The sequence below is a fragment of the Triticum dicoccoides genome, chromosome 4B (genome assembly GCF_002162155.2).
Source record: "Triticum dicoccoides isolate Atlit2015 ecotype Zavitan chromosome 4B, WEW_v2.0, whole genome shotgun sequence".
NCBI classification, from domain to species: Eukaryota; Viridiplantae; Streptophyta; class Magnoliopsida; order Poales; family Poaceae; genus Triticum; species Triticum dicoccoides.
The window spans coordinates 385281521-385308810 of NC_041387.1; the positions used below are offsets into that span (position 1 = coordinate 385281521).

The window sequence follows — 27290 nt, forward strand, 5'->3', positions numbered from 1 at the left end:
CCCCGGCCCCCTGTGGCCCGGTCGCCAGTCGACTCGGCGCATGCGCCATCGATGACACCGACGCTCGCCACCGCCTCGACCAGCTCGCTCACTCCTTGGAGTTGGAGGAAAGTGGTGCCATTGGGCCGGCGTGTTTCGGCCCACCCATTCAGGAGGAGCCCTTTCCAAAAGGGTTCATGCTCCCCCGCGACACCCCCAAGTACAACGGAACCATGAAGCCGGAGAACTGGCTCACCGACTACACCACTGCCATCGGCATCACCGGCGCCAATTGCTGACTCGCCGTGCGCTACACACCGCTCATGCTCCAAGGGTTAGCCCGAACCTGGTTGAACAGTCTGCCGATGGGCAGCATCAACACATTGGTCGACTTTGAGCAGGCCTTCATCCGCAACATCACAGGGACTTACAAGCGACCCGGCCGCCCCAGCCAGCTCGCCATGTGCGTGCAGGGGTCGACGGAGACCTGCCGCGAGTACCTCGCACGCTGGACCGAGCTCCGGAATAGCTTCAAAGGCGTCCACGAGGTTCAAGCGATCCAGTACTTCGTCAACGGGTGCTGAGACAGCACCCTCCTCAAGCACAAGCTCTTGCGCTCCGAGCCGGCCACCATGGCCGCGCTCATGGTGACGGCGGACAAGTACACCAACACCGACTCTGCCATAAAGATCCAGGTGGCGCTGGATGAAGCCAGCAAGGCAAAGCCGGTTCCCCCCACGAAGCCGGCCGGCGAGAGCAGCCGACAGCAGCACCAGCAAAACAACAAGCGCAAGGGCGACCAACTGGCTCAGCGCTACGACAACCGGCTCGTCGCGGCCACCGAGCCCGCGGCGGACCCGGCAGCCAAGCGCCGGCAGACCGGCAAGACGGCATGGAAACCCACCATGAGCTTCGAAGAGATGCTCGACGCCCTCTGCAAGCACCACAGCGGCGCAAGGCCATCCACGCACACGCTTCGGCAGTGCGGCATCACCAAGCGCATCATCAGGGGCAACGTCCCGCCTCCTCCGGCTCTGACTCGGGGCGCGGACAGCCGCTTCCGCCTCCGCTGCCACCTCCAGCCGGCAGTGCGATGTGCGATGACGCCTACCCGGACCAGAACGCGGCCTACATCGTCTTCACCAGCCTTAGCAACGACAAGCGCAGCGAGCGCCTCCTTCGGCAGGAGGTGAACACCATCGTCCCGGCCAAGCCGGAGTACATGCACTGGTCGGACCGCCCGGTCACCTGGACCTGGGAGTACCACCCGACCGTCATGCCGAATCCGGGTGGCTACGCCCTCGTCCTCAACCCCAGCATTGTTGCGCGGCGCACGTGCAAGTTTTCCCAAGTCCTCATCGACGACGGCAGCAGTATCAACATCCTCTACCGCGACACGACGACCAAGCTCAGCCTCGAGGCCAAGGACCTGGAGCCAACCCGGACAATCTTCCACGGCATCGTTCCCGGCCTCTCCTGCTCTCCCATTGGCCGGTTCTGACTCGACGTCCTATTTGGCGACAATAGCCATTTCCGGTGCAAACCGATATGGTTCGAGGTGGTGGACCTGTCCAGCGCGTACCACGCGCTGCTGGGCCGACCCGCGCTCGCCAAATTCATGGTGGTCCCCCACTACGCGTATCTGAAAATGAAGATGCTAGGTCCGAAGGGCCTCATCACCATCACCAGCGACTACCACAAGTCCCTGGAGTGCGCCCGAGACGGCGCCAAGTTGGCTGAATCACTGGTCATTGCCGAGGAGTGGCGCCAACTCGACCGGATCGTTGCCCTGGCCGGCGAAGCATCAGCCGCATCGATCCCGACCGAGGAGCCGGCTGACGAGGCCGCGTTCAAGCCCTCCAAGGAGACCAAGAAAGAGAAGCTAAACCCAGAAGACCCCAGCTGCAGCAAGTACGTTGTCATGGGCACCCGCCTCGACAGCAAATAGGAAGGCGAGCTCATCGACTTCCTCCGTGAGAATCGGAATATTTTTGCATGGACCCCCAAGGACATGCCGGGTATCCTGAGGAAGTACATTGCGCACAAACTCCACGTTCGCAAGGACGCCAAGCCTGTCTGTTAACCCCTGCGACGTTTCTCCGAAGAGAAGAGAAGAACCATTGGTGAAGTGGTCGCGAAACTTTTGGCGGCCGGCTTCATCATGGAAGTGTTCCACCCCGAGTGGCTGGCCAACCCAGTCCTCGTCCTGAAGAAGAACAAGACCTGGCGCATGTGCATCGAATACACCAGCCTTAACAAGGCATGTCCCAAGGATCCGTTCGCCCTCCCGCGGATCGACCAAGTCATCGACTCGACCACCGGGTGCGAGCTCCTGTCCTTCCTGGACGCTTACTCCGGCTACCACCAGATCAAGCTGGACCCAGCCGACGCCCTGAAGACGTCCTTCATCATGCCCTTTGGGGCGTATTGCTACATCACCATGTCGTTCGGCTTGAAGAACGCCGGCGCCACCGTCCAGCGCTGCATGCAGAAATGCCTACTGCCGCAACTCGGCCGCAATATCCACGTCTACATGGACGATGTCGTGGTGAAGACCAAGCAGCACCTCATGCTCCTCGATGACCTAAAGGAGACATTCGCCAACCTCCGTGAATACAAGGTCAAGCTCAACCCGGAAAAATGCATTTTCGGCGTCCCGGCCGAAAAGCTACTCGGCTTCCTCGTCTCGGAGCGCGGCATTGAGGCGAACTCGGAGAAGATCAAGGCCATCGAGCGCATGCGCAAGCCGGCTCGGCTGCGTGATGTCTAGAAATTCACCTGCTGCTTGGCCTCGGTTAGCCGGTTTCTCAGCCGGCTGGGCGAGAGGGCCCTACCCCTGTACCAGCTGATGAAGAAGACGACGCCGTTCGAATGGAATGACCAGGAGGACGAGGCCTTCCGAGATCTCAAGCGCATGCTCTCCACTGCACCAGTCCTGGCCGCGTCGGCCAACAAGGAGCCGTTGTTGCTCTACATAGCCGCGACCTCACGGTAGGTCAGCACGGTGCTGGTGGTCGAGCGACCAGAGAAGGGCAAGATTCAAGCCGTCCAGCGTCCGGTCTACTACCTGAGCGAGGTGCTCTCCACCTCCAAGCAGAACTACCCGCACTACCAGAAGATGTGTTACGGCGTGTACTTCACCGCCAAGAAACTGAAGCAGTACTTCCAAGAGCATGTCATCACTGTGGTCAGCACGGCCCCCCTTAGTGAGATAATCTAGTGCCGGGATGCCTCTGGCCGGGTCGCCAAGTGATCACTTGAGCTAGCTGGCCACACAATCGTCTACGAGCCCCGCACCACGATCAAGTCTCAGGCCCTGGCCGACTTCCTCATCGACTGGACCGAGACCCAGTACCTGTCGCCACCTCCGGACTCGACACACTCGCGCATGCATTTTGACGGCTCCAAGATGCGACTCGGCTTAGGGGCCGGCATCGTGCTATCGTCCCCGAAGGGTGACCGACTCCGCTACGCACTCCAGATCCACTTCGCTGCCTCCAACAATGTCGCCGAGTATGAAGCCCGTGTGCACGGCCTCCGGCTTGCCAAGGGAGTCGGCATCCGGCACATACTGTGCTACGGCGACTCGGATCTGGTGGTGCAATAGTGCTCCGGTGAATGGGACGCCCGCGACTCCAACATGGCAAGCTACTGCTTCCTCGTCCAGGAATTGTCCGGGTCCTTTGAGAGCTGCGAGTTCCTCCACGTCCCGCGCGCGGAGAATGAGGCGGCCGACACGCTCGCCAAGATCGCCTCTTCCCTGTAGTCCATCCCGTCCGGCGTCTCCCTCGAGCACCTGCACAAGCCATCCATCAAGCCATCTCCGGACTCCGAGTCCATCCACGTCCCAGACGACCCGGCCGCACCACAACCCCGCCCGGGGACTATCGAACCCTGCCTGGGGACTGCCGAACCCAGCCCGGGGGCTGCCAACCCTGGCCCGGAGACCGAAGCTGCTGACCCAGCCACCATCGCCCTCGACCAGGCCGTCGCCATCCTCGACCTGGGGGCTGCTCAACCCTTCTCGGGGGCTGCCGACCTAGAACCCACCCTGGTGGCCGTCTTCGCCGTGGTGACGACTCCGTCTTGGGCCCTGCTCATTTCAGAGTCCCTGGAGAACGGGGTTCTCCCCATGGACGAGACCGAGGCCTGGCAGGTGCAACACCGGGCGTCCGCCTACAACATCATCAACAACGAGCTCGTCAAGCGCAGCTCCATCGGCGTGTTCCAGCACTACGTCGAGCAGGACCAAGGCATCGACATCCTCCTCGACATACACCAGGGCGAATGCAGGCACCATGCCGCATCACGATCCCTGGTGGCCAACGCTTTCCGCCATGGTTTCTACTGGCCTACGACCCTCCAAGATGCCGAGTCACTCGTCCTCAAGTGCGAGGGATGCCAACGCTTCAGCAAGCGCAGCCACCAGCTGGCGTCAGCACTCCGCACCATCCCGATCGCCTGGCCCTTCGCGGTCTGGGGACTCGACATGGTGGGACCCTTCAAAACCGCCCGAGGCGGCATGACGCATTTGCTGGTGGCGGTGGACAAGTTCACCAAGTGGATCAAAGCACGGCCAATCAAGAAATTGGATGGGCCAACAGCCGTCCGGTTCATCAAAGACATCGCAGTTTGCTACGGCATGCCGAACAGCATCATCACCGATAATGGCACCAACTTTGCCAAGGGCGCGCTTTGCGCAATACTGCTCCATCTTTGGCATCCGCCTCGACCTGGCCTCCGTTGCACACCCTAAGTCAAACGGGCAGGTCGAGCAGGCCAACGGCCTCATCCTATCCAGCATCAAGCCACGGCTCGTCGAGCCGCTCATCCGCTCACCCGGCAGCTAGCTCGATGAGCTGTCGGCGTCCTCTGGAGCCTCCGAACTACACCAAACCGGTCAACCGGGTTCACCCCGTTCTTCCTCGTCTATGGAGCCGAAGCCGTCATCCCGACCGATGTCGAGTTCAACTCGCCGCATGTCATGATGTACACAGAAGTCGAAGCCAAAGAAGCCCGCGAAGACGGCGTCGACCTACTCGAAGAAGCCCGCCTCCTGGCGCTCAGCCGTTCGGCCATCTACCAGCAAGGCCTGAGGCACTACCACATCAAGAAGATCAAGCATCTCACGTTCCGCGAAGGCGACCTCGTCTTCCGACTCGTCCAAGAGGAAGCCGGACAGCACAAGCTATCCCCTCCATGGGAGGGCCCGTTCATCGTCAGCCGGTCCTTGTGCGATCGCAACGCCTACGACCTCATCGACGCATGCAAGTCAAACAAGTGCAAGAGAGACACCGTCGGCGAAGAAACGACCCGACCATGGAACGCGGAACTCCTCCACCCGTTTTATAGTTAGCCGTACGAGCATATGTATCGATGCCTTTTGTAAACATATGAAACTATGGGGTCCCCGAACGACGCTCGGGGGCTGCCTTTTGCCGACCAAGTTATTGTGTCCCCTACTTTTATGCATCACTATGCTCCGGAACCCGGCCACCGGTCCGACTCGCTCGACCTGGGGGCTCGGGGGCTGGCCAGCTTGGTTGCCACCCACCGCCTTCCTTGGTGGTTCCTGATGCACTAAGGACGCTGCGGCCCCCCACTTCGCCCTAAGCCACAGATCCGGCTTCGGCTGTCAGCTAGCAAGCACAACGGGCCAGAGCTCCCGCGCATTTCAAACACTAAGTTAAAGGCCACCGGGTCAATCAACCCGGCCCGTCACTCTAAAAATAGCCGCAGGACCGGCTGATCGCCAACCGGCTCCGCTGGGTTGCCGCCAGCCGGCCCAGTGGGTGTTTCGCTCGCGCTCAATGTTTTGAAAACCTAAGTATTGCGCGCTCCTCTCAAAGAACCGAACTCCTTGTCACGGACCGGAGCCTCGACCGTTAGACTCGCGGGGGGGGAGGTTCGAGAAAGGAAAAACGCAAGAAATTGGTTCAAAAAACGAAAAGCGAGAGCAAAGACATTCACGAAATATACACATCACAAAAATACTTAAAGGCCCACGGCTAGAGTTCATTACACCCAGAAACCCCCAGTGGGTGGGTGGACCTGCTACCTAACAGCAAATTCTACTAAGTCATGTCAGGCGTCTCCAGCGCCGGGTCGCGAGGTCGACGGCTCTCCCCTGGCAGCCTCCGGGTCCGGCGAAGTACCGGTGTCCTCCTCGGCACCCCCGTCGTGGTAGACTCCCGTCTCCTCGGAGCTGCCCTCCGGGTCATGAAGAAGCAGGCCATAGTCGTCGCCGAACACGACTCCGCCATCTTTTGCCCGCCTTGGGTGGAACTCATCGTGGAAGGCGAACTCGGCGATGTAGCTAGCCCAGGAAGCAATCCGGCCGGCCTGCTCCTGCAGCTGCTGCTCCAGCCGGCCCGCTGGCCCATCAGTACGTCCAGTTGCAGGTCTGGGTGCCAAGACAGTGCGAACCGGAGCGCCATCTCAGCGCCCGCATGAGCGGCGAAGACGCGCCACTCGTGGAGCCGGTCTGGCCCCATCTCCAGCCAGCGCACTAGCCGCGTGAAGCTGCTCGGCGCAACGGAGCCCGGCCAGAGGGCCGCCATCATTGCCGTGCCGGCCTGGGACAGCCGCCCCATCTGGTCACCCAGGACCCGCAGACGGGCCTCAGCGGCGGTCATGATTTCCGGGAAGGTCCACGCCACCTACGGGTCGGTCTCGGAGCCAACAGCCCCCAGCGGGTCGCGCTAGAAGCGGACGGCCTCCTCCGCCAGCTGATGCATCTCCAGGAAGGCCCCTATCAGAAAACAAAGCAATTCAGAAAAAGGACATCAAGGACAAAAAGCCGGATCCCAACCCGGCAAAACTCAAGAAATGCACTTACTAGAAAAGGATTCTTCCAGGTGCTGCGCTTCGAGCAACGTACCACGCCGCTCCCGGTCAATGGTGCGGTCGTGCTCCTGGAGCGCCTTCTCCAAGTTGGCCACCTTGGCAAGGGTCGCCTTCCGCTCGGCGTCCTTGTCCTCGGCTGCCTTCTCGGCCGCCTCGTGACGACGGGCCTCGTCCTGACGGGCCCCCTCCGCCACGGTCATCTGCCCCTTCAGGTGCTCCACCTTGACCTGAAGCTAGCCCTTGTTGTCGGCCAGCCTGCCGCGTTGCTGGTCCGCCTCAGCCAGGGCCCGCTGCGCCTCCACCACCTTGGCGGCCTCCGCCTTAAGGAGCTCCACCTCGGCCTCGAGGCGGCTCTTGTGACCCGCCTACTGCTCCCGCAATTGGTGGGCTTTGTCGAGCAAACGTCAGGCCACCGCCGCCTCCGCCTTTGCCTGCGCCACCTTGGCTCTAAGGAGGCCGGTGTCGGCGACAAGCCGGTCGTATTGGTGACTAGCCCGGAGCAGCCGGGTTTGTCGGGACAACACCTTGGCTGCAAAAAAGAAGATTCAGAGAATAAGAGCAAGACTTAAGATTTGGCCCAACTGTTACACAGTTGGCCAGAATCTCGGGGGCTACACCCAGTGGGTGCGCTAGCGCCCCCCCCCCCACTAGAAAAGAGCACGAAGATACATGCGGCGATGCAGAGCTCCTCCTCCTTGGCGGCGAGCTGCTCCTCGAGCTCCCGGTATTTGCCCAGGAGGCGGTTGAAGGCGCTAACCCAGTAGGCGTCGAGTTGCTGAAGAAGGCAGCGATCAAAACAAAGAAGAGCAAGACTTGAGATTTGGCCCAAGTGTTACACAGTTGGCCCGAATCTCGGGGGCTACACCCAGCAGGTGCGCTAGCGCGCCCCCACAAGGAAGAAACTGCGAAGGAAACTTACCAGCACGGCGTGCTCCAGATCCCGCGTCCGCTCCACCTCGTCTTGGGCGAAGGCCTCGATCCGATCCGTCCGCCCACGCAGACGGCGGCTAATGGCATCCATCGCCGCCTCCTCTTGGGTTGGGGCCCGAAGACCACGGCGGCCCCACCCCGTGCCAGCTGCGGCATGGCAGCCCGACGCCCCCCTTGCCGGGGCACCAGGGCATGCTCCCCGTTGGCCGCTACCACCGCGGCCAGCGCCTCCTCCGGCACCCTCTCCGGCACCGCCGATGACCCAGCCGCCGGAATGACTTGTGACGCCACCGACGACCCGGCCGCTGGGACGACTCGCGACGCCACCACCGGCGGTGCCTCCTCCGACGCCCGAGGTGACCCCTGCGGCGCCACCTGTGGCGCCTCCTCCAAGACGGCGCTGTCGCCGCCTCCATCAACCCCCGCCCGCTCGACAACATCGACCCGTGGCGGGGTGTCGTCCTCCACCTCCACGACCTCCAGGTCGAGGTCCACCACGTCAGCCCGGCCTCCTCGACCGCGCTCCCTCACCGACAACGGCTCGAAGACCGTCGCCGCCACCACCGTGCCCTCCGGCATCTCGCGCCATGTCGGCTCCTCGCCGGCTCGTGCCCATGCCGCCGCAGCATTGGTCCAGGCCTGGACCGATGCCGCCTCCAACTCCGCCTCAGCCCTGGTCCTGTCCCGCCAGGCCAGGCCTTCGGCATTGGTCGGGTCCAGGCCGAGGTCCGGATCCGCCGACTCCTCCTCCTCGTCCTGGTCGATGGGGCTAGACCGGCTCCTCCGGAACGCGGCCTCCTTAGCGGCTGCGGCAACAGCCGCCGCCCTCGCCAGCGCGATCGGCGACGTGAAGAAAAGGCGAAACGAACAAAAAGCAAGGCCGACTCGACTACTCGGATGCGGACAGAAGAAGAAACTTACCCCAACAAGACCAGGATGGCGGCCGGCCTCCCTTGCCCGACACCGTGCCTCCTCTTGGCCGACATCGCGCTCCCGGCCGGGTCCGCCACGCGCTTCGTGGCCCGGGACCGTGGCGCAACGTTGTGCTTCCCGTGCGGCCGGCTTGCCCCCGCCCCTCACGATGACCCGGCTCCGCCGGTGTCGCTGCCTCCTCCGTTCAATGCCACTGCGTCAACGGCCTGCATCAGCATCGTCTGCGCTGCTTCACGCCCAATGACCCAAGAAGCATGAAAAAGAAGGCAAAAAGGCAGGGCTTACCTGCACGGCGCCCAGTGCTAATGTCGACCTCGTCCTCCTCCTCTCCGCTGTTGGCCGCCGGCTCCTCCGACGCCGCTTGCACCCTACGATGGAGCCTGCGATGGAGCCTGCGATGGAGCCTGGGCGTAAGGGTGCCGGATGGCATTCAGAAGCACCTCCCGCGTCGCGTCGGGACGAACGAGAAGGTGCGCAACAGCAAAATACAAAGACCAAAGACTCACCAGGGGCGCGAGATTCACGTGGCTGTACGGCGGCTTGCTAGACCGCCGGTCGTCCCGCAAGTTGGCCTTGGAGATTTCGTTGACCCGGCGTACGATCTGGTCCGCCGCCAGGCACGTCACCCCCATCCGGTTGGGGTCCTGAAGGCCGGTCATCTCGCCGATGAGGCAGGTGCACCGCTGCAGCGGAAGGACCCGACGCGTGATAAAGGCGGCAAGGAGGTCGGTGCCGGTGAGTCTCTCCCGCGTCTTCATCACCGCTACTCGCTCGCAGAGATTGAGAATCTCCTGCGACTGGTTCCTGGGGTAATAGCCCCAGTTCATCTTCACCCGTGGCGGCGCGATGGCGAAGGCCGGAAGATTGATGCGGTCCGCGCCAAGGTTGCGGACATAGAAGAAGGAGTTCTGCCACTTCTTGGCAGAATCCTCCAGCGGAATCTTGGGGCAGTCAGCCCCCGACCGCTTCAAGATGATGGCGGCGCTGCAATCGGAGAACTCGCCGGCGGTCGGCCCCTGGAGAAGAAGCGCGCCTAGAGGTCAACCGTGGGCTCGACCCCCAGATACCCCTCGCGGAGGGTGACGAAGCCTGATAGCTGGACGATGGCACCAACGCCAAGATGATGGGGCTGGAGCCCAAAGAACTCCAGGAACGTGTGGAAGAAGGCGCTCGCCAGCAGCCCAAACCCGCGCTCGAAGTGCGGGAGGAAGACCACGCGCTCCGTGCCCTGGGGCTGAGGCCTCTGCTCGCCCTGTGGCAAGCGCACAGCGACCTCCGTTTCCCTCGGCAAGCGCTGGGAGGAGCAGAGATAGGAGATGTCTTCCACGATGATGGTCGAGCCCATCCAGGAGCCCGACGGCAGCGCCATCGACGGAGAAGAAAGAAAGGAAGAGAGATGAACGATGGTGGAGCTCTACTCGAAGCGGCGGGCGTCGCAGCGCGGCGGTCGCAAGAAGCAGAGCAAGGGCGAAGAGGGAGGGGAGCGCGAGTGAGAATGATGTCCGCCGCCCCCTCGCCCCAATTTATAAGCCTCAGTTTGAACATGGGGGAGTGGGTCGTCTGAGCTCGCCTTTCCCATTACCCCGCAATAAGTGTGCACGTGCGTGCAATAACTGCACGGGGAAGAGCAACTGACCCCCGGACGCCGCAATAAATCCACGCGTGTGGGCCAAGGGCACGCGGCGGCGGGCCCCGGCACATCATCTAGTCCCATCAAGTGTGTGGCCTGTCAGGCCCCTCCAACTTCCAGGCACCACGTGGCGCCCGCGCGAAGCCCGGGGGATTGCCCCAAGATTTGATGGACTCCTCGGTTCCCGCCACTACCGGGATGCCGCGATCCGGTTTCCAAAAACCGACATATAGTGGGTGTTGCCGGACCCGGCGCTCGCAGGATTCGCCTCTTCAAAGGGGGAAACTGCGAAGGCCCTCCCATCCGAAGACGGCGGACCTTCACAGCTTCGGGGACAACTGTCGGGGGGATGAACACCGGGCAGGCAATGGAACCCGGATCCTTTTCAAAAACAATGGGGCCGACGTCGTCCCTTAAGCCAGGGCACGCCTGGCCGGGTCGCTCGACCCGGCCAGGCCCCGTGACCCGGCTGAACCCTCCGACCCGGCCAGGCACCTCGACTCGGCCTTGACAACCAGCAGAAGACAGCCGAACCCGGCACAACCAAGACTTCCCCAACAAGCCAGCTCCACCCGTGGTGTGTTCCTCAACCCAGCCACGGGTCAGCTCCCGTCCCATCGAGGCCGTACGATGGGACGAGTCTTCATCCACTGATGACCGAGGCAACAGTGCCCTGCCCATGCCTCTGGTCAGCCAGAGCATGGCAACAGTGCCCCTCACCGACCCGCTGACCAGGGCTAGTGTGGCAACAGTGCCCCCATCATCACTGCTGACGCCAGCAAGCGGCGACCTGACGAAGCGCCACTGTACCCGACTCGACTCGACCACTCCCTAACGATTGACAAGACGGCGCATAGTTCCCCTAGGCATGCGGGGCCCTCACCTAGGGGAACCCGGCGAACCACAGGCCCCCGGTGGGTCCCAGCCCGGGTCCCCAGACGCTGACGACCCGGCCCCACAGTCTTGTAACATTACCATTGTATCTTTGGGGGGTTGGCCTATAAAACCCCCCAGGAGCCCTCGCATATACGGGCAAGTAAGCAAGGATATAGAAGCAGTAAGCACACATGAAACTAGCCACCAATCAGTAGAACACACCAAGGGAGAAGGAGCAGCATGAGCCTTGGCCAGTCTTCCTTCTTCCTCCATACAGCTCTAGGAGCAACCTTGTACTGTTGCATATCAACCACACTCGGCGGGACTAGGGGGATTATCTCTCTGGAGAGCCCCGAACCTGGGTATGTCTTGCGTCCCGCGCTCGCTCATGACAACCCAGCCTCTGGAGCCTACCAGTTCCCTCAAGCCTCCTCCTCGCTTTAGCCATCCCATGGCATCTGCCGTGCGCCCATCACGACAATAATGGACCGCAATATGGGCCTTAAACGGGCTAGAATGGGAACTGTCTGTTTATGGCCGTCCATAACGGGCCGTTAATAGGCCGATATAAATAACAAGCATAATTCTATCAATTGGCATAATATGTCTTTAATGGGTCGTATTTGAAGATGCTATGAAAACGGCCCAGTGGATTAACGGGCCACAAACGGGCCAACTGTAACCATGGGTTGAGTTTGGCCCACAAGCAGAACATGCTAGTAACGAACTGTACGTAATCAAATGCTATGAGCCCAAGAATAAATGGGAAATATCACCTGACCACAAAACACCCCAACTCTAGCAGACTCTAGCCCTACTACACTGGTCATTTCTGATGCCCCAACTCAGCAGACCCCAACTATAGCAAACAGTATGATGATGCCAGTTGACTAGCACCAGCTCTACGACGCAAAACCCCCATTCCAGCAAAGAGTAAACCAAATCCAGTTGCCAAATCCCTTTTCGAACCAGAGAGAGCCCCAATTGTAGCAAATAGGACCCCTGTTCCATTTCTTCCCTATTTAGAAGACGAAGCTTATATTGTTGTCAGGAACTTTGTGTGCATCTTTCCTTCATGGAAAGATTATACCGCAGACACAGAACAATTTCCAATCTTCCTATGCAACTTATGCGTAAGTAATGTACTAATGTTATTCATGGTCATTATTGTATATGTTTCTGCTGACAAAAGACACAAGATTTCATTCTTTTAAATAGGCGAGGACCAAACTGGATTGTGAAGACAAGCAAGGGTTGGTTGCGCTTTTCAAGCACTCTTTGATGAAGTATCGTTCCTACCTGAGGCAAGCGCACTTCGATGGCAAGCCTCTAAACGAAATTTCTGTAAAGTCTCTGGTGCTACATTTATCGGACGGTGACTGGAATAATCTTGTTACACATTGGTCTCGTCTGCAGTGTAAGGTATTGTCTATGATATCACATCATAATTTGAACTACATTTCTGCATTTGACTTAATGTCTCACTTGTACGAAAACTGTTAGCAGAAGAACATTCATTCTCAAGGGACCACAGAATCTTGCAACTATACCGCACACTGCATTGCTCTTGTGAGTACCTCTTGCCCTGTATGACCATACTTACTTTCATAGCCATTTGATTATGTAGCATCATTGCACATAGCCTCATTATCGTCCATTTGGTGGACATTATAAGATCCGTATGGACTCTTACATAAATTTAGAATCAACCCAATGCTTTTGAAGAGGTTTAGCTCTGCAGTCCCCTTGTAAGGACTGAACGTTGTCTATCACTGTACTTACATTAACAGCTACTCTCTTCGTACCATAATACAAGAACGTTTTGTACAGTACACCAGTGTTCAAAACACTCTTGTATTATGGGAAGAGGGATTGGTTTGTTGTGTAGCATTCTGCATCTTATCTCCCTCGCCCACCATTTACTAAAAAAGATCATATCTATATTTAATCTTACCAAAAAGTAGAATACACAGACAATGCCAGTGCAGAAGTGTAGCCCATTGCTCTTGTCAGTACATTTTGTCCTGTAACGCTTGTACTTCCAGGGATTGGTAGTTGATTATGTAGCATCAATCTGCATCTTATCTTCATTATCCTCTATCCCTTCCAGTATTATCATATCTATAATTACTCTCTACAAAATGTAGAGTACTTGCAATGCTTATGAAGAAGATTCTATGTTGAAATTCTTGAGTTATCCTTCCCTTTACATGGAGAAGTGCATTATAAAGCCGGTGTTAACTGTTAATGTAAGTCAGTCCTTCTAAAGCCTTTATCCTCAACTGTTATTTAATTTTCTCATACTCCCTATCGTTTACTGCTGTTCAGTTTGTTGTTTCTATCAAAATGCATGTTCGCAAGAACCGTAAGTTCTAAGTTTTACTTGTAAAACCAAATTCCTTATTCATACGATGCACATTACTCAATACTCCCTATATGTATGCTTGTTTTTGTGGATGTATAATCCAATGTGTGGTGAAGTAGCCCACGTTTGCACCTTGTCATCTCCTATTTTATCTTACCAATGTGGCTGATGATATGAACAACATGCCATGCACATTAACCAAAATAGATACAATGATTGTATTTGCCCTTCATCTATGCTTGTTATGTTGACATGGTAATCTAGTAGTGTGGTGAAGCTCCCCGCATTATGAACAATGCCAAATTATGCTATTGATATTTTGAACTTACTCTTTATTTTCTAATTTGAAATTGGATGGAATTGACAGCACAATTATCATCTTTGTTTATACGCGTGCAAAACATGTCATCTCTCTGCTTGTTTCAGGGTGATATGCCTCATGGCGTGCACAAGTCTGCTGAAGGCTATGAGATAAACCCAACATATATTGCAGCAAAGAAGGCAAAACATCTTGAAGATAGAGAGACAACCCCAAGTCTTGTCTTGATGCAGTGTTCAAGTTACTTGAGACTAGCAGTCAAACAAGCTCATAGAATTCGTTGTCTGAATTAGTTTGACTTCTTCAGTCCCAAGTTCTAGCAGAAAGGCATTCTGCAACTCAACTTCGACTTGAAGTCCTATCTCTAAGAAAGGTTGCGGAGAACACCAATGAGAACCTCATTGCTAAACAGCTACACCTGGAAGCTATGACGGACATGCTAGGCCAGTCTCACAGCCTTGCTCGGCAGCTTGCGCAGCAGTTCCCGCGCAAGGCTAACTTTTCTTGAACTGTCTTGGAAGTGGTCTCGGTTCAGTATTATTTTGTTGCGCTGCAATGGTGCTCAGTTTTTGTAATCCGCTTCTTCGTTGCGCTTTATGATCACCGGTGGCGAACTTCGATGCCTAGTGGATGTAATATACCATAAATCCTTTATTGTATAGTGTAGGTTTATTCTTAGTTACTATGCCGTAATTTCTATATCGTATAGAGTAGGTTTGTTCATAATTCCTACTAGTTACTTCCATCATTCGCTATCTGAAAAAAAATCTGATGTAGTCGACCGGGCCGAAACATTCGCCTCTAACGGGCCTGATTTTTAGCGGGCCACAATTGGGTCGGCCTGCATCTTTCTTGGGCCCGAATGATTGGGGCCTTCACACTTTGCGCCAGGCCCACAACTTACTTCGGCCTATATTTTAGTTGGGCCTTTTGTGGACCCAGTGCTTAGTTTGGCCCAGGTAGCGTTAGGCCATTAACACACTGAATATTCTACTGGCATGTTATGGCCTAGATGAAACCATGGGCCTTTAGCAGGCCGAAATGCATGTTGGGCCTCAATTTTCACTAGTCATCGACGAGCCTTCAGCGGGCTAAAATGTAGATCGGGCCTTTTTGGGCCTATGACGGGCCGTTAATAGGCCAAAACATATCTCGGCCCTTGGTTGGCCCATTGATATCATGGGCCTTTAAGAGGCCGAAAGCTTAGTACAGGCATCAACGGGCCGAATTATACGACAGGCCTTTAACATGCCCAAAGTCACGTTGGGCTGAACTGTTGCCACCTTTATCACGGGACGTTAGTGGGAGCGATGTCCCGTCGGACCATATATGGCCCATGGGCAGCACGGGCCATTCCTAGGCCGAAAGTCACAACGGGCTGAAATGGGCCCATGTCTACATCGGGCCGCTAACAGGCCAAAAGTCACTGGGCTGTAATTGGGCCCAAATATTCAACGAACAATTAACATGCCAGATCTGGCTTCGGGCCGTAAATGGGCCTTTATTAAACAGGCCGTTATTGGGCTGGCCCACTAGTACTTGAGTAAGTACTATGGCCCTTTGACTGGGCCAGCCTTTTTAACCTATATGGGCCTCTGTTGGGCCCCGCCACGTGTCGATATATCATAGGCATGTCTCCTCCAATGGACGGGCGACATCTGGCCCACTAACGAGCTGACACGTGTTTCCTTTGGCCAATCAGAATTTTACACATGGAAATTTCCCATTGGTCCAGGCTGTTAACGGGTTATCAGACCCAAAACCAGACCCAATAGCTTAACATCATTCCGTTACGGTGGATGCCACGTGTCGGTCACCCTTGACGAAAGCACTTCTGTGACGCGCGATTTATCATCATGGAAGTGGACACTTCCGTGATGATAATTATGGTAATGTCATGGAACACTTCTACGACAGCACAGGTATGACTATCTTGATTCTGTCATAAAATCGTCATGGATGTACATGCATGACAGAAAACGCGACCTACCGTGACAAACACGCATCATCACAGAAGTGTATTTTTTTCAGTGTCTGTCGATGGAACCGGTCTCATGAACGTGGTCATGTAAGGTTGGTCCGGGCCGCTTCATCCAACAATACCGCCAAATCAAAATAAGACGTTGGTGGTAAGCAGTATGACTATCACTGCCCACAACTCTTTGTGTTCTACTTGTGCATATCATCTACGCATAGACATGGCCTTGATACCACTGTTGGGAAACGTAGCATGCAATTTCAAAAAAAAATCCTACGCTCACGCAAGATCTATATAGGAGATGCAAATCAATGAGAGGGGAAGAGTGTGTCCACGTACCCTTGTAGACCAAAAGCAGAAGCATTTGCTCAACGCGGTTGATGTAGTCGAACATCTTCTCGTTCCGACCGATCGAGTACCGAACATACGGCACCTCCAAGTTCTGCACACGTTTAGCGCGATGACGTCCCTCGAGCTCTTGATCCAGTAGAGGGTCGAAGGAGTAGATGAATTCCGTCAGCACGTCAGCGTGGTGACGGTGATGGTGATGTGATCCGTGCAGGGCTTTGCCTAAGCACCGCGAGAATATGACCGGAGGCGTAAACTGTGGAGGGGGCGCCGCACACGACTTGGAACAATTGGTGTGTCTCATAGGGGCACCCTCCCGGTATATAAAGGAGGGAGGGAGAGGAGGCCGGCCTTGGCGCGCCCCAAGTGGGGGGAGTCCCACTGGGACTCCTAGTGGGATTCGCCCCCCCCCCCTTCCTTTTTCCGGAGGGGGGAAGGGGGAAGGAGTAGGAGAAGGAGAAGGAAAGGGTGGCGCCGCCCCCACCCCTTGTCCAATTCAGTTTGCCCCTGGTGGGGGGCATGCCAGCCCCTTGCGGGCTGGTGTGCCTCCCTCCTATGGCCCATATGTCTCATATCTTTCCCTCGGGGGGGGGGGGGTTCCGGTAACCCCTCCAGTACTCCGGTATGTACCCGATGCACTCCGGAACCCTTCCAGTGTCCGAATACTACCTTCCAATATATCAATCTTTACCTCTCGTCCATTTAGAGACTCCTTGTCATGTCCGTGATCTCATCCGGGACTCCGAACAACCTTCGGTCACCAAAACACATAACTCATATAATACATATTGTCATCAAACGTTGAGTGTGCGGACCCTACGAGTTCGAGAAATATGTAGACATGACCGAGACACCTCTCCGGTCAATAACCAATAGCGGAACCTGGATGCTCATATTGGTTCCTACATATTCTACGAAGATCTTTATCGGTCGAACCGTTATGGCAATATACGTTATTCCCTTTGTCATCGGTATGTTACTTGCCTGAGATTCGATCGTCGGTATCTTCATACCTAGTTCAATATCGTTACCGGCAAGTCTCTTTACTCGTTCCGTAATGCATCATCACACAATTAACTCATTAGTCACATTGCTTGCAAGGCTTCTTATGATGTGCATTACCGAGAGGACCCAGAGATACCTCTTCAATATTCGGAGTGACAAATCCTAATCTCGATCTATGCCAACCTAACAAACACCTTCAGAGATATCTATAGAGCATCTCTACAATCACCCAGTTATGTTGTGACGTTTGATATCATACAAGGCATTCCTCCGATATCCGGGAGTTGCATAATCTCATAGTCGAAGGAATATGTATTTGACATGAAGAAAGCAATAGCAATAAAACTGAACGATCAATATGCTAAGCTAACGGATGGGTCTTGTCCATCACATCATTCTCCTAATGATGTGATCCCGTTTATCAAATGACAACTCTTGTATATGGTTAGGAAACTTAACCATCTTTGATTAACGAGCTAGTCTAGTAGAGGCTTACTAGGGACACGCTGTTTTGTCTATGTATCCACACACATGTATCAAGTTTTCGGGTAATACAATTCTAGCATGAATAATAAACATTTATCTTGATATAAGGAAATATAAAATAACTATTTTATTATTGCCTCTAGGGCATATTTCCTTCAATATAAACATTAACTATGAACGTGGAAATAAAAAAAATAGTATTGCTAGGACATATTTTCAACAGCGCAGTGATCTGTGATTCACATGCTAATTTTGTTGCAACATGTACTTTCTTTCCCGATGCTTCTAATGCATCGTTGATGGGAGCATACGCTACGAGGGAGGGCCTTTCGTTGGTAGCGTCGAGGGGATATCATCATATTATTGTGGAGTATGATTCTACTAGAGTAGTAGGAGCGTGTATGGGATCGTCTACATGGTGGTGTGAAGATGCGACAACGTGTGTTGATTGTGTGGACTTGGTTTCGAGATAGGAGATGTCCAATTCGTGCACAGTTTTTTTTGAGCCGGAATACTCTCTATTCCATTAACCAAAACAACCAGCCAAATCGCTGGCAATCATCGCATGAACAAAGTCTGGCGCCCCATCAGGCCACAAGGCTGAGGATGCATGGGTCATACGCACACCATGAGCAGCTAAAGTGTCAGCTACTTTATTACAACCCCTTAGGGAAAAAACAATCTTAAAACGAGAAAAATTTAACCAAGGAAAGATTTTCACGTAATTGGCAGACAATTCTCTCTCTTTTATTTTCGAGCTTCTCATGAATGACGTTTGGTGTTAATCAATAAAAAGGTGTGGCTAGGTCTTAGCCGATTGAGACTTAATCAAGTCTCAGTCAAGTGACATGATATAAGTAAGAAAAAGAAAAAAAAGAAAAAAAATTGCATGGATCTCCACGCAAAGATCAAACGAATAGAGATCGACTGAGACATAACTAAGTCTCAGTCGACAGAGACTTAGCAAAACTGTCAATAAAATAAGCCATGATGGCATTCCTTAAAAAAAAGAGATAAAACGTGATGTAAGCAATTCAAAGTTTGAAACTATTCAAAAAGAGATAAGACGTGTGGTTCAGAGAAGAAACCGATCCATAAAAACAAGATTCTTTACACAACCTCTCTAACACGCTCCCTTTGGCTTGGCCCGCAAAAGAAAAAAAAAACTTTGGCTTGGCCTACACAGCACACGGCAGAGCTCTATCTCTCTATCCCTTTCGCAGGGGGGAAACCAAACCAAAAACTAGAAGCAACCTTGGCGCCAAACCAAGATAACCCCTCGCGTTTTGCGCGAGGAGAGAGCGGATTGACAACCACCAGAACTGCCCGCGTGCCTCTTCCTTTCCCCCCGTGACCATGACAGCGGGCCCCAGGTGGTCCAACTGGCGGCCCATCTCGGCGGCGCAGCATATTCGCCACAAGCCAACTCGCATCGCGAGCCCGCCTCGATCCCGTTAACGGAGTCCACCAATGCGAGCCCGCCACGCGTCCCCTTACGGTTACCGGAGCCCCGCACACCACGCCCCTATTCTATAATAGGAGCCCCCTCGCCGCCCCGCCGCAGGGGATCGCCGTGCACTCGCCGCCGCTTCCAGCCGTCCCCCTCACCCTCCGCAAAGGTTCGTAGCCGTGGTCTCTCCGGCCCTCCTCTCCTCCGTTTCCTTCTATTTTCTCCTCGCCGGGACGTTCGTCCGGCTCGAGCACGCCTCTTTTACGCGTCTTTTTCCGATTATTTCGGGTGCAGTTAAGGTTTTGCGATTGCTCGTCTGACCGGTTAGCGCTGCGGGTTTCGCGGCGCCCAATTGCGTTGGTGCCTGGGCGCAGATTCGTGGGTCTGTTAGATCTGCACAGGATTCCGTTCTTTGGATCTGTGGCGCTCATAGTGGGCAGGGGCTAGTCGTCGATTTGGGATTTAGCTGATGCCTTGACCTTCCATGGTAATTGTGTCCTTCTGAGTGTAATTCGGTGCGTGTATATTATGTTAAAAAAAGTACTCCTATGGTTTTGTACGGTTAATTTGGGTGTTAGCTGCGAGAGGTGTGGATACGCAGTAAATTTGTGAGCTCTCCAATAAGTTTCCTTCCCGTTCTTTTTTGTCTGGGTTTATTGACACGCGTCCCCATTCTTGGCAGATGGGAATGCCAATTTTAGTTGGGCTTCGTGTTTGGATAGGCACTAGATCGGGCATAGGATGGACGTTTCATCAATCGGGGTTATTTCGAGGTAGAGACGTATCCTGGTTGGGTGGGTCTCATGACTTTTGGGGCTAAATTTGGAATGCTGTTGTTCCTCTGATTGGAAAACCCTTTTTTCTAACTTCAGTAGCAAATTACTTTTAGAACACGCTTTAACTGTCTTTACGTTTAGTCTCTGCTTAAGATAACATGGTGCCCTACCGATTCAATTTGCAGATGAGCACATGGTTTTATACTTTGAATAATCCCAATGTTTTTCTTAGTACAAGCTTCCTTATTTGTGAAATTGTTGAATTAACTATAATATCCTTCTGCGTGCAGCCCATAGACAAGTTGATCTCATGTATTCAGGAAGAACAGTGGCATCCAGAGTTTCCTGTTCATCGGGAAACAACGGAAGCTTCCCGCCCTGCCTTCGCCCGGGATTCCTGGGATTTCCTGTTGTCTCCGTGAACTTCCACTTGTTCAAGGCCATTGTTCGCAGCCCTGCATCTTCCGTTGTCTTGGGTATTTGTGGAAGGAGCCTCCCTTAGACAGAGCTGCCTCATAAGGTGTTCATTCTATATTTCTGTGAATTGGTAGCGGGAAGCCGTGCAGCTACCGCTAGCTTTCATCAAGACTCTCAAAGTGTTGAATCCTGGTTCCTGAAGATGGTTTCCTCTGAGATACCTTCAGTTACAACAACCCATACACAGCGCCCCAAGCTCTTTACAGGGATGATACTTCTGCCAAAAGGGCCTCCAGATGTTGTCCTTCCTGAAAATGTTGAGTTTGATTTTAACGATGTTTTTGGTGCTACGGCGGTCCAGACCCCCACAGAAGTAAGCATTCTCACTCCAGGCAGCCCTGCACCTTTGGCCGAGTCGAATGAGGAGGTTTACAATGACCCTGTAGTCATTACCAAGCGATCTCATTCTCTTGTTGGCCCAACTTCACTTGTTAGCCAATCCTTGCCACTTAGTAAGCTTACTCTACATGAGTCTGAGAGCTCATTAGATCTGCTAGAGTGTCTTTCTAAAGAAAAGAAAAGTGGCCAGGGGAGTCTTAGTGATGAAGAGCTCAATGATACAACAAAGGAGAATGAGGCTGTTGGACTCGACGACTTTGAACTCTTGAAGCTTGTTGGCCAAGGGGCATTTGGCAAAGTCTATCAGGTGAGAAGGAAATGTACTTCAGATATATATGCAATGAAAGTCATGAGGAAAGACAAGATTTTGGAGAAGAACCATGCTGAGTACATGAAAGCAGAGAGAGATATACTGACAAAAGTTGATCATCCTTTTGTGGTGCAGCTGAGGTACTCCTTTCAGGTAGGCCGTTTACCATTTCTGTGTGTGCACTGTTTTTTTCAAGCATGAATACATTATCTGTAGTGTTTTGCATCTGCCAGTGCTAAAACCAAAACTTACTTTGCAGACTAAGTACCGACTTTATCTGGTCTTGGACTTTGTAAATGGGGGGCATCTCTTCTTTCAGCTTTACCAACAAGGCTTGTTTAGGTAATTTAATTCTGTAATCTCATCTGTACACCTATCCAGATGTGACAACCTTTTTATTAAGCTTCTACTTATGTGGTAGGGAGGAGCTTGCGCGCATCTATACTGCTGAAATTGTATCTGCTGTAGCCCACCTTCATGCCAATGGGATTATGCATAGAGATCTGAAGCCTGAGAACATCTTATTGGACGCTCATGGCCATGTAAGGCTCCTTTAATGTGTCTTCTTATGTTACTTTTTCACTCTTCGTGTTATGATCGCCAGAGGGGAAATTTCTTGACGTGCATCTTCCATTGTAGGCCATGCTAACTGATTTTGGCCTGGCAAAGGAGTTTGATGAGAACACTAGATCAAATTCAATGTGCGGCACTGTGGAGTATATGGCCCCGGAAATTGTTCAGGGCAGAGGTCATGATAAGGCTGCAGACTGGTGGAGTGTGGGGATCCTTCTTTTCGAAATGCTTACGGGCAAGGTGAGTTGTTTGAGGGGAAATCTTCTGATTAGGAATATCTGCATTTCAGATGAATTATCTGCCTGATATATTTTTCTTTGCACACTTTTTTTTTCTATATGTTGCAGCCCCCATTTTTTGGTGGAAACAGGGACAAGATTCAGCAGAAGATAGTGAAGGAGAAGATGAAGCTTCCAACGTATTTGTCTAGTGAGGTTCACTCTCTGCTGAAAGGGGTAAGTTTGCTACGTTCACCTTGACCTTGTGCACACGTGCATTGTGCAATCGACCCTTTGCTTGGTTTCAATGTCAACCCAGTTTGAGTTTGTGATCAAACTAAAAATATGGTTAAGATAAGTTGCCTCGGTCCTAGATAAATAAAATCAGACACCTTAATGCTTGTAGTGAAGCCTGATCCCTGGATGTCTCTTGTGGGAGACATGACTGATGCCTTGTTGGTTGGAAGTTAAATCTAGATGACTTGGTGCTAATTTGCCCTTACTATCTCAACACCTTTTTTTTTTCAGTTACTGCACAAAGAAGCTGGCAGGCGACTTGGAAGTGGACCGGGCGGCAGTGATGAAATAAAGAACCACAAGTGGTTCAAGGCAGTGAACTGGAAGAAACTAGAGGCTCGACAGATCAAGCCAAGCTTCTGCCCAAATGTTGCTGGGCAGACCTGCATTGCAAACTTTGACGAGTGCTGGACGAGTATGCCCGTGCTGGATTCCCCCGTGGCCAGCCCTGTCGCTGCAGATAGCAACTTCGTGGGGTTCAGTTACGTGCGGCCAGAGCCATTCCTTCAAAAGCCGAGTCCTCTAGGCTGAAGACTACTTTATAATTGTGGTATCTAAGAAATCTGGTATCTTACCTTTGCTCAAGACAGTAAGATGAACCTGCTGTTGTGCTTGTTTTAGACTTCACTAGTTGATTGCCCGTGCGTTGGCATGGAACACAAGAACACACGTAAAGCAAATTGATTGCTTTGTGAGCTCATTCGTCAAGCGCAACACATGTGCAATTCACATCCATATCATGGAAAGCATTGATGTCGATGTTGTCCTCCCTTGCCCTCCCCATTCTATATAATCACTTTGCACACTTTAGATGTCCTTGTAATGTTGCATATGGCCTACGGTTCTGTTGAGACAAACGTCACCTTGTGCTTCCTTCCTCCAGGCAATGATCACTGCACCCCCCTCATGCCTCTTTTCTTCCGGTCATGTAAACATAATGCATGAGAAAATTCATGTGTGCACAAAATATAGTCCGATTCTATTCCAAAACAATAAAAGAAATGACATTGCACAAAAGAGTAGGGGAAAACAAATACACCGCTATTTAACACCTCCTTCACCACCAACTTATCACCTCTCTCACCATTTAGGCGCTCACCACTATTACCCCCGAAATCCTACACACCTACAAGACGCCTCGCACCAAGGTGCCTTGCTCCACAAGCGGCGTTCTCCAGCTCAGTCCATCTCCATCCATGCCAGACACAATTTTCCGTACGAACCCTTAGCAACGGTCGCCGTCATCCTCCATCCCTACCTTGCGCATCTCGCACATGGTTCTTGGCCGCAATTAGAGAGTGTGAAATACTGGGAGACACGCATGGAGCTAGGCAACAATGGAGCTAAAAGCCGGAAGAGTAAAGCACTTCAGGTACTAAACATAACAAAATCTAGTCAGACACTTTCAATCAATCTCGCTCATTTGGTCTTCCCGGTCAAATGAGCAATCATGTCCCCTTATTCTAGTGGAGGAACAGACAAATCTCATAATATTTTGGGTGTCAGATTGTGATCCAAGCTTATGGAGCGTTGCAAGTACCCAGCTCAATTACCTTGTGTAACATGGGAAGAAGAGCAGCACGAACATTGTCGTATGAAAACACTCTGACAACGACATATTTTTCTGAGAGTAAAAATAATCAAACCACCAAAACTTTCATCAATCTTACACGTCATGTCCTCACCATGACAAAAGCGGCAACAAAATTTTTGTGATAGCAAGACGTAAATAAGGAAAAAATGAAGAATAAAAAATACGACAGCAAACAGAAAAAAGAGCACGAGAATATACACTCGGTTCATCAATAGGATGTGTTACATAAAAAACATAATTGCTTCTACAAATTCGCGTGCAACATGACAATCTGAATGTAATTGAAGGAATTTTACAGGTACCATTATTATATATTTGAACTCATCTGGACCGCAAGTACATCTCTAGTGCACAAGTTACTTTGTGATTTGCATATGCAGAGAAAGCTCGTTCTTAAAACATGAAATGCATGCTCGGAAATAAATTAACAACCACAAAAAACTCTTGCGACTATCATTCAACCGATGGATAAGTGTATGAATACACAACACTTCAGTATTTGATCTTGCGAATTGTCATCTGAAGATCAAAACCCACTGTATACACACAGTTCCAATATGCAAGGCATGTGGGTATATATCATAAGAATCAAACGTTGTATTACAATATGATTAAGATAGAGTGCAGAAAAAAGTCACAATGAGACATACTTTGCCATAAGTTGCAAAATCAATTCTCTTCCGGCAGGTTTATGACACAAAATAATCCTCATGCATTATGTTGGAACTTCAAAACAATTGTTTCTTCGTTGTTTTTTTTTAAATGTTCACCAGGGGAGAAAGGCTCCCCCCACCTGAATATAGTGGCCCCATTAGAATTTCGGTTTTATGTCTACGAGACCAAACAATCAAATCATCTAAGGTGGCTCTCAAGGAGTCAGAAGCAACAACATCGAGTCGTTGGAGAACTTTCTTGTTCCGTGCGTCCCAGATTTTCCGAAGAATCGTATGTTCGAGTCAATCAATTGTTGTGAGCTCCTGGATTAGAAACTGATGGTCGGATCTTCTTCTTACTAAAAAAAGTTCACTATCCATCTTCATCCTCATGCGAGCCCCCCTCCGCAGACCGCCTACTGCAGCACTCCATGGCCGGCGGCGCTACCGTGCACGCCTTTGCCGCCCCGCCCTCCCCTAGCCGTTGCCGACGGACTTGTTGCCGCCACCCCGGTTCTTCTCCGGCTCTGCCAGCACTCCTCCACGTACTCTAATAGTCAACTTCAGATTGTCCTTCACCTGGAACGTCGATGTTGCGTCGTCCGCGTCTCCAGCTTGCTCCCATCCAAGATTTTGCTGCTGTCCCCGGGGTTGCTGCGCTCGTCCGGACGTCGCCGTCTTCGCCCTCGGCGCTACACAAAAATTGACTGACACAAAAGCAATTTCAGGAGCGAGGATCAGCAAAACCGCTTAAGCTCGATTAAGAAATAATTGATGCAGTTCATCTACAAACGGCTTGTTACTGTTATTTAGAAATGTATCCACGAGACGAAAATGACACAAGTGTAACTCTAGAACAAAGTGTTACACTCGGGAGTTTGGTATATGCATGCGAAGCAAATCACAACAAAGTGTCACACGGGAGTTTGGGCTAATCATGGAATCAAAAGCTACTTCTTAGACCTGAGCTGCGGGGAAACCGCCCCGTGCTCTGCAATTAGACTGCGATGAGACGGTGCCATGTCATCCATCGAGCCCGCCACCATGCTGAGCACTAACCCAGCGGCGCGGCCGGACAAGTTGAGCCCGCCGCTGGTAACTCCTGCACCAGCTTCGGCGGCGTCTGCCCCTTCTCGAGGGGAGCCCGCAATGTGCAGCCATGAGAACCCACCATCGGCACGCCCCGCGTGGCCTACGTCTGCCCTCGCCTTCGTCTCCGTTTCGATGAGCGCACAGCCAATTCTCGACTTCTCGTGCAGTCGTACACATACCTGATTATCTGGGTAGTTACGGGAACCACCTGAGCTCCGTCCCTAAGGGCATCACCCGTGCGCCCGTGCAAGTCCTTCACGTCCGGATCCCGCCATCGCGCCTCGTCCTAGAGCAGCGCACCCAGCGCATCTGTGTCGGCCTCCCGCCATGGTGCCTAGTACTCCGCCGCTATCACCTCCTCCAGGATTCGGGCCGACTTGTGCCCATGCTTCCACTCGACGAGGTACTTTGTGGCCATGACGATGGGCCGTTCTCGGCCAACACGCCACCCTTACGCGGCTGGAGACGCGATGGGATTGACCTCCACGTCTTCTTTATCGCCTCTCTTACCTGCTGCCACATTGGGTTGATCGGAAGAGCGCGTCTATGGCGGGACATCGCTTGTACGCGCAAGGAAAATGAGGGATGGTGATGGAGGGAGATCTGAGACGGATGGGCATCGTGGAAGACGTGCGGGGCTTTTCCAACTTTTGCGGGAGGCAGAGGATTATAGCGCTAACCAAACGCGAGGTGGGAGGAGGAGGTTGCGAGAGGGATGGAGTGAAACTTTTTTTACTGCGTGCGATCGAGGGGTGGGAGAAAGGTTGAACCATCACGACTACCGATCCTCCTTTAATAGTAGAGATTTAATAGTAGAGATTTGTCTATCACCCAAGAGGGGGCTTGGGACTTGGCAATGACTTTGTGGCAATCCGTCTTGTTTCTTGTTACTCTTTAGTTGCATCTTCACCCTCCGTTCCAAAATAGATGACCCCATTTTGTATTAATTTTAGTATAAAGTTAGTACAAAGTGGGATCATCTATTTTGGAACGGAGGGAGTACTTCCCATCAATCTTGCTGAGAATGTGCATGAAAACTGTTTGTTGTTCAAGTTTTCTGCCTGGCAGAAGTTCATGGAAGAAGAGCCGTGGCTGTTGTGCAACCATGGCGCGATGTTGAAGCCTTTTTTTTTAAAGTAAAAAGTGGCGCGCAGCCGACCTTATATTTCAAAGAGGCAAAAGCCTGTAGAAATACAGTAACAAAACTTGTGAAGTGCACCCAAGTGCAGGGCCACAAGTAGCCCGATGTAGAAAGAAGGGGAAGTAGAGAGGAAAAAGAAAAGAAAGTAGAAGGAACAGGGCAGGGACACTAAACCCTAATTGCTGAGAATGGTGATCCACGACGCCAGATCATCCTTGTCTGACTGCTTGGTGGCCCTGTTGCTCCACAGACTAAGCAAATTAGCTGCATGAAACCTGATATACGTCTTCGGCCAGTAATTATATCATTGAAAACCCGATCGTTCCTGGCTTGCCATAGCGTGATAGCACATGCAGCAAAAGCAACATTCCACTTGGTCGTGAACTGAAGATGATCCTTGGCCTGACAAACAAACTGTTGAACGTTGGGTGACGCTCACGCCAGCGGTGCTAGCGATAGCCTGCTCCATAGTGCATCGGCGGGACGGCAGCGAAGGAGCAGATGGTCAGCTGTCTCCTCAGCCGGGCAAGCATCGCAGCTAGCAGTTGGAGCCACTGCCGACCAACCTTTGCGCAACATGTTAGCCTTGGTGTTCAGGCGCCCCCAAAAAGCCAACCACAAGAAAATTCTACTCTTGAGGGGAATAATATTGTCCCATATCCAGAACGCAGGAGC

General features: G+C 52.8%; 1 protein-coding gene across 1 annotated transcript; it reads left to right on the top strand.

Moving 5' to 3' along the window:
- The first annotated feature begins 19162 nt into the window (after window positions 1-19162).
- On the top strand, window positions 19163-22904 carry LOC119296237 (serine/threonine-protein kinase AtPK2/AtPK19-like). Its single transcript, XM_037574633.1, has 7 exons — window positions 19163-19314; window positions 20212-21200; window positions 21307-21389; window positions 21469-21589; window positions 21687-21860; window positions 21968-22075; window positions 22367-22904. Exons 2-7 carry the CDS (start codon window positions 20541-20543, stop codon window positions 22664-22666), a joined length of 1446 nt encoding a protein of 481 aa, XP_037430530.1. The 5' UTR covers window positions 19163-19314; window positions 20212-20540; the 3' UTR covers window positions 22667-22904.
- The last annotated feature ends 4386 nt before the right edge of the window (window positions 22905-27290 follow it).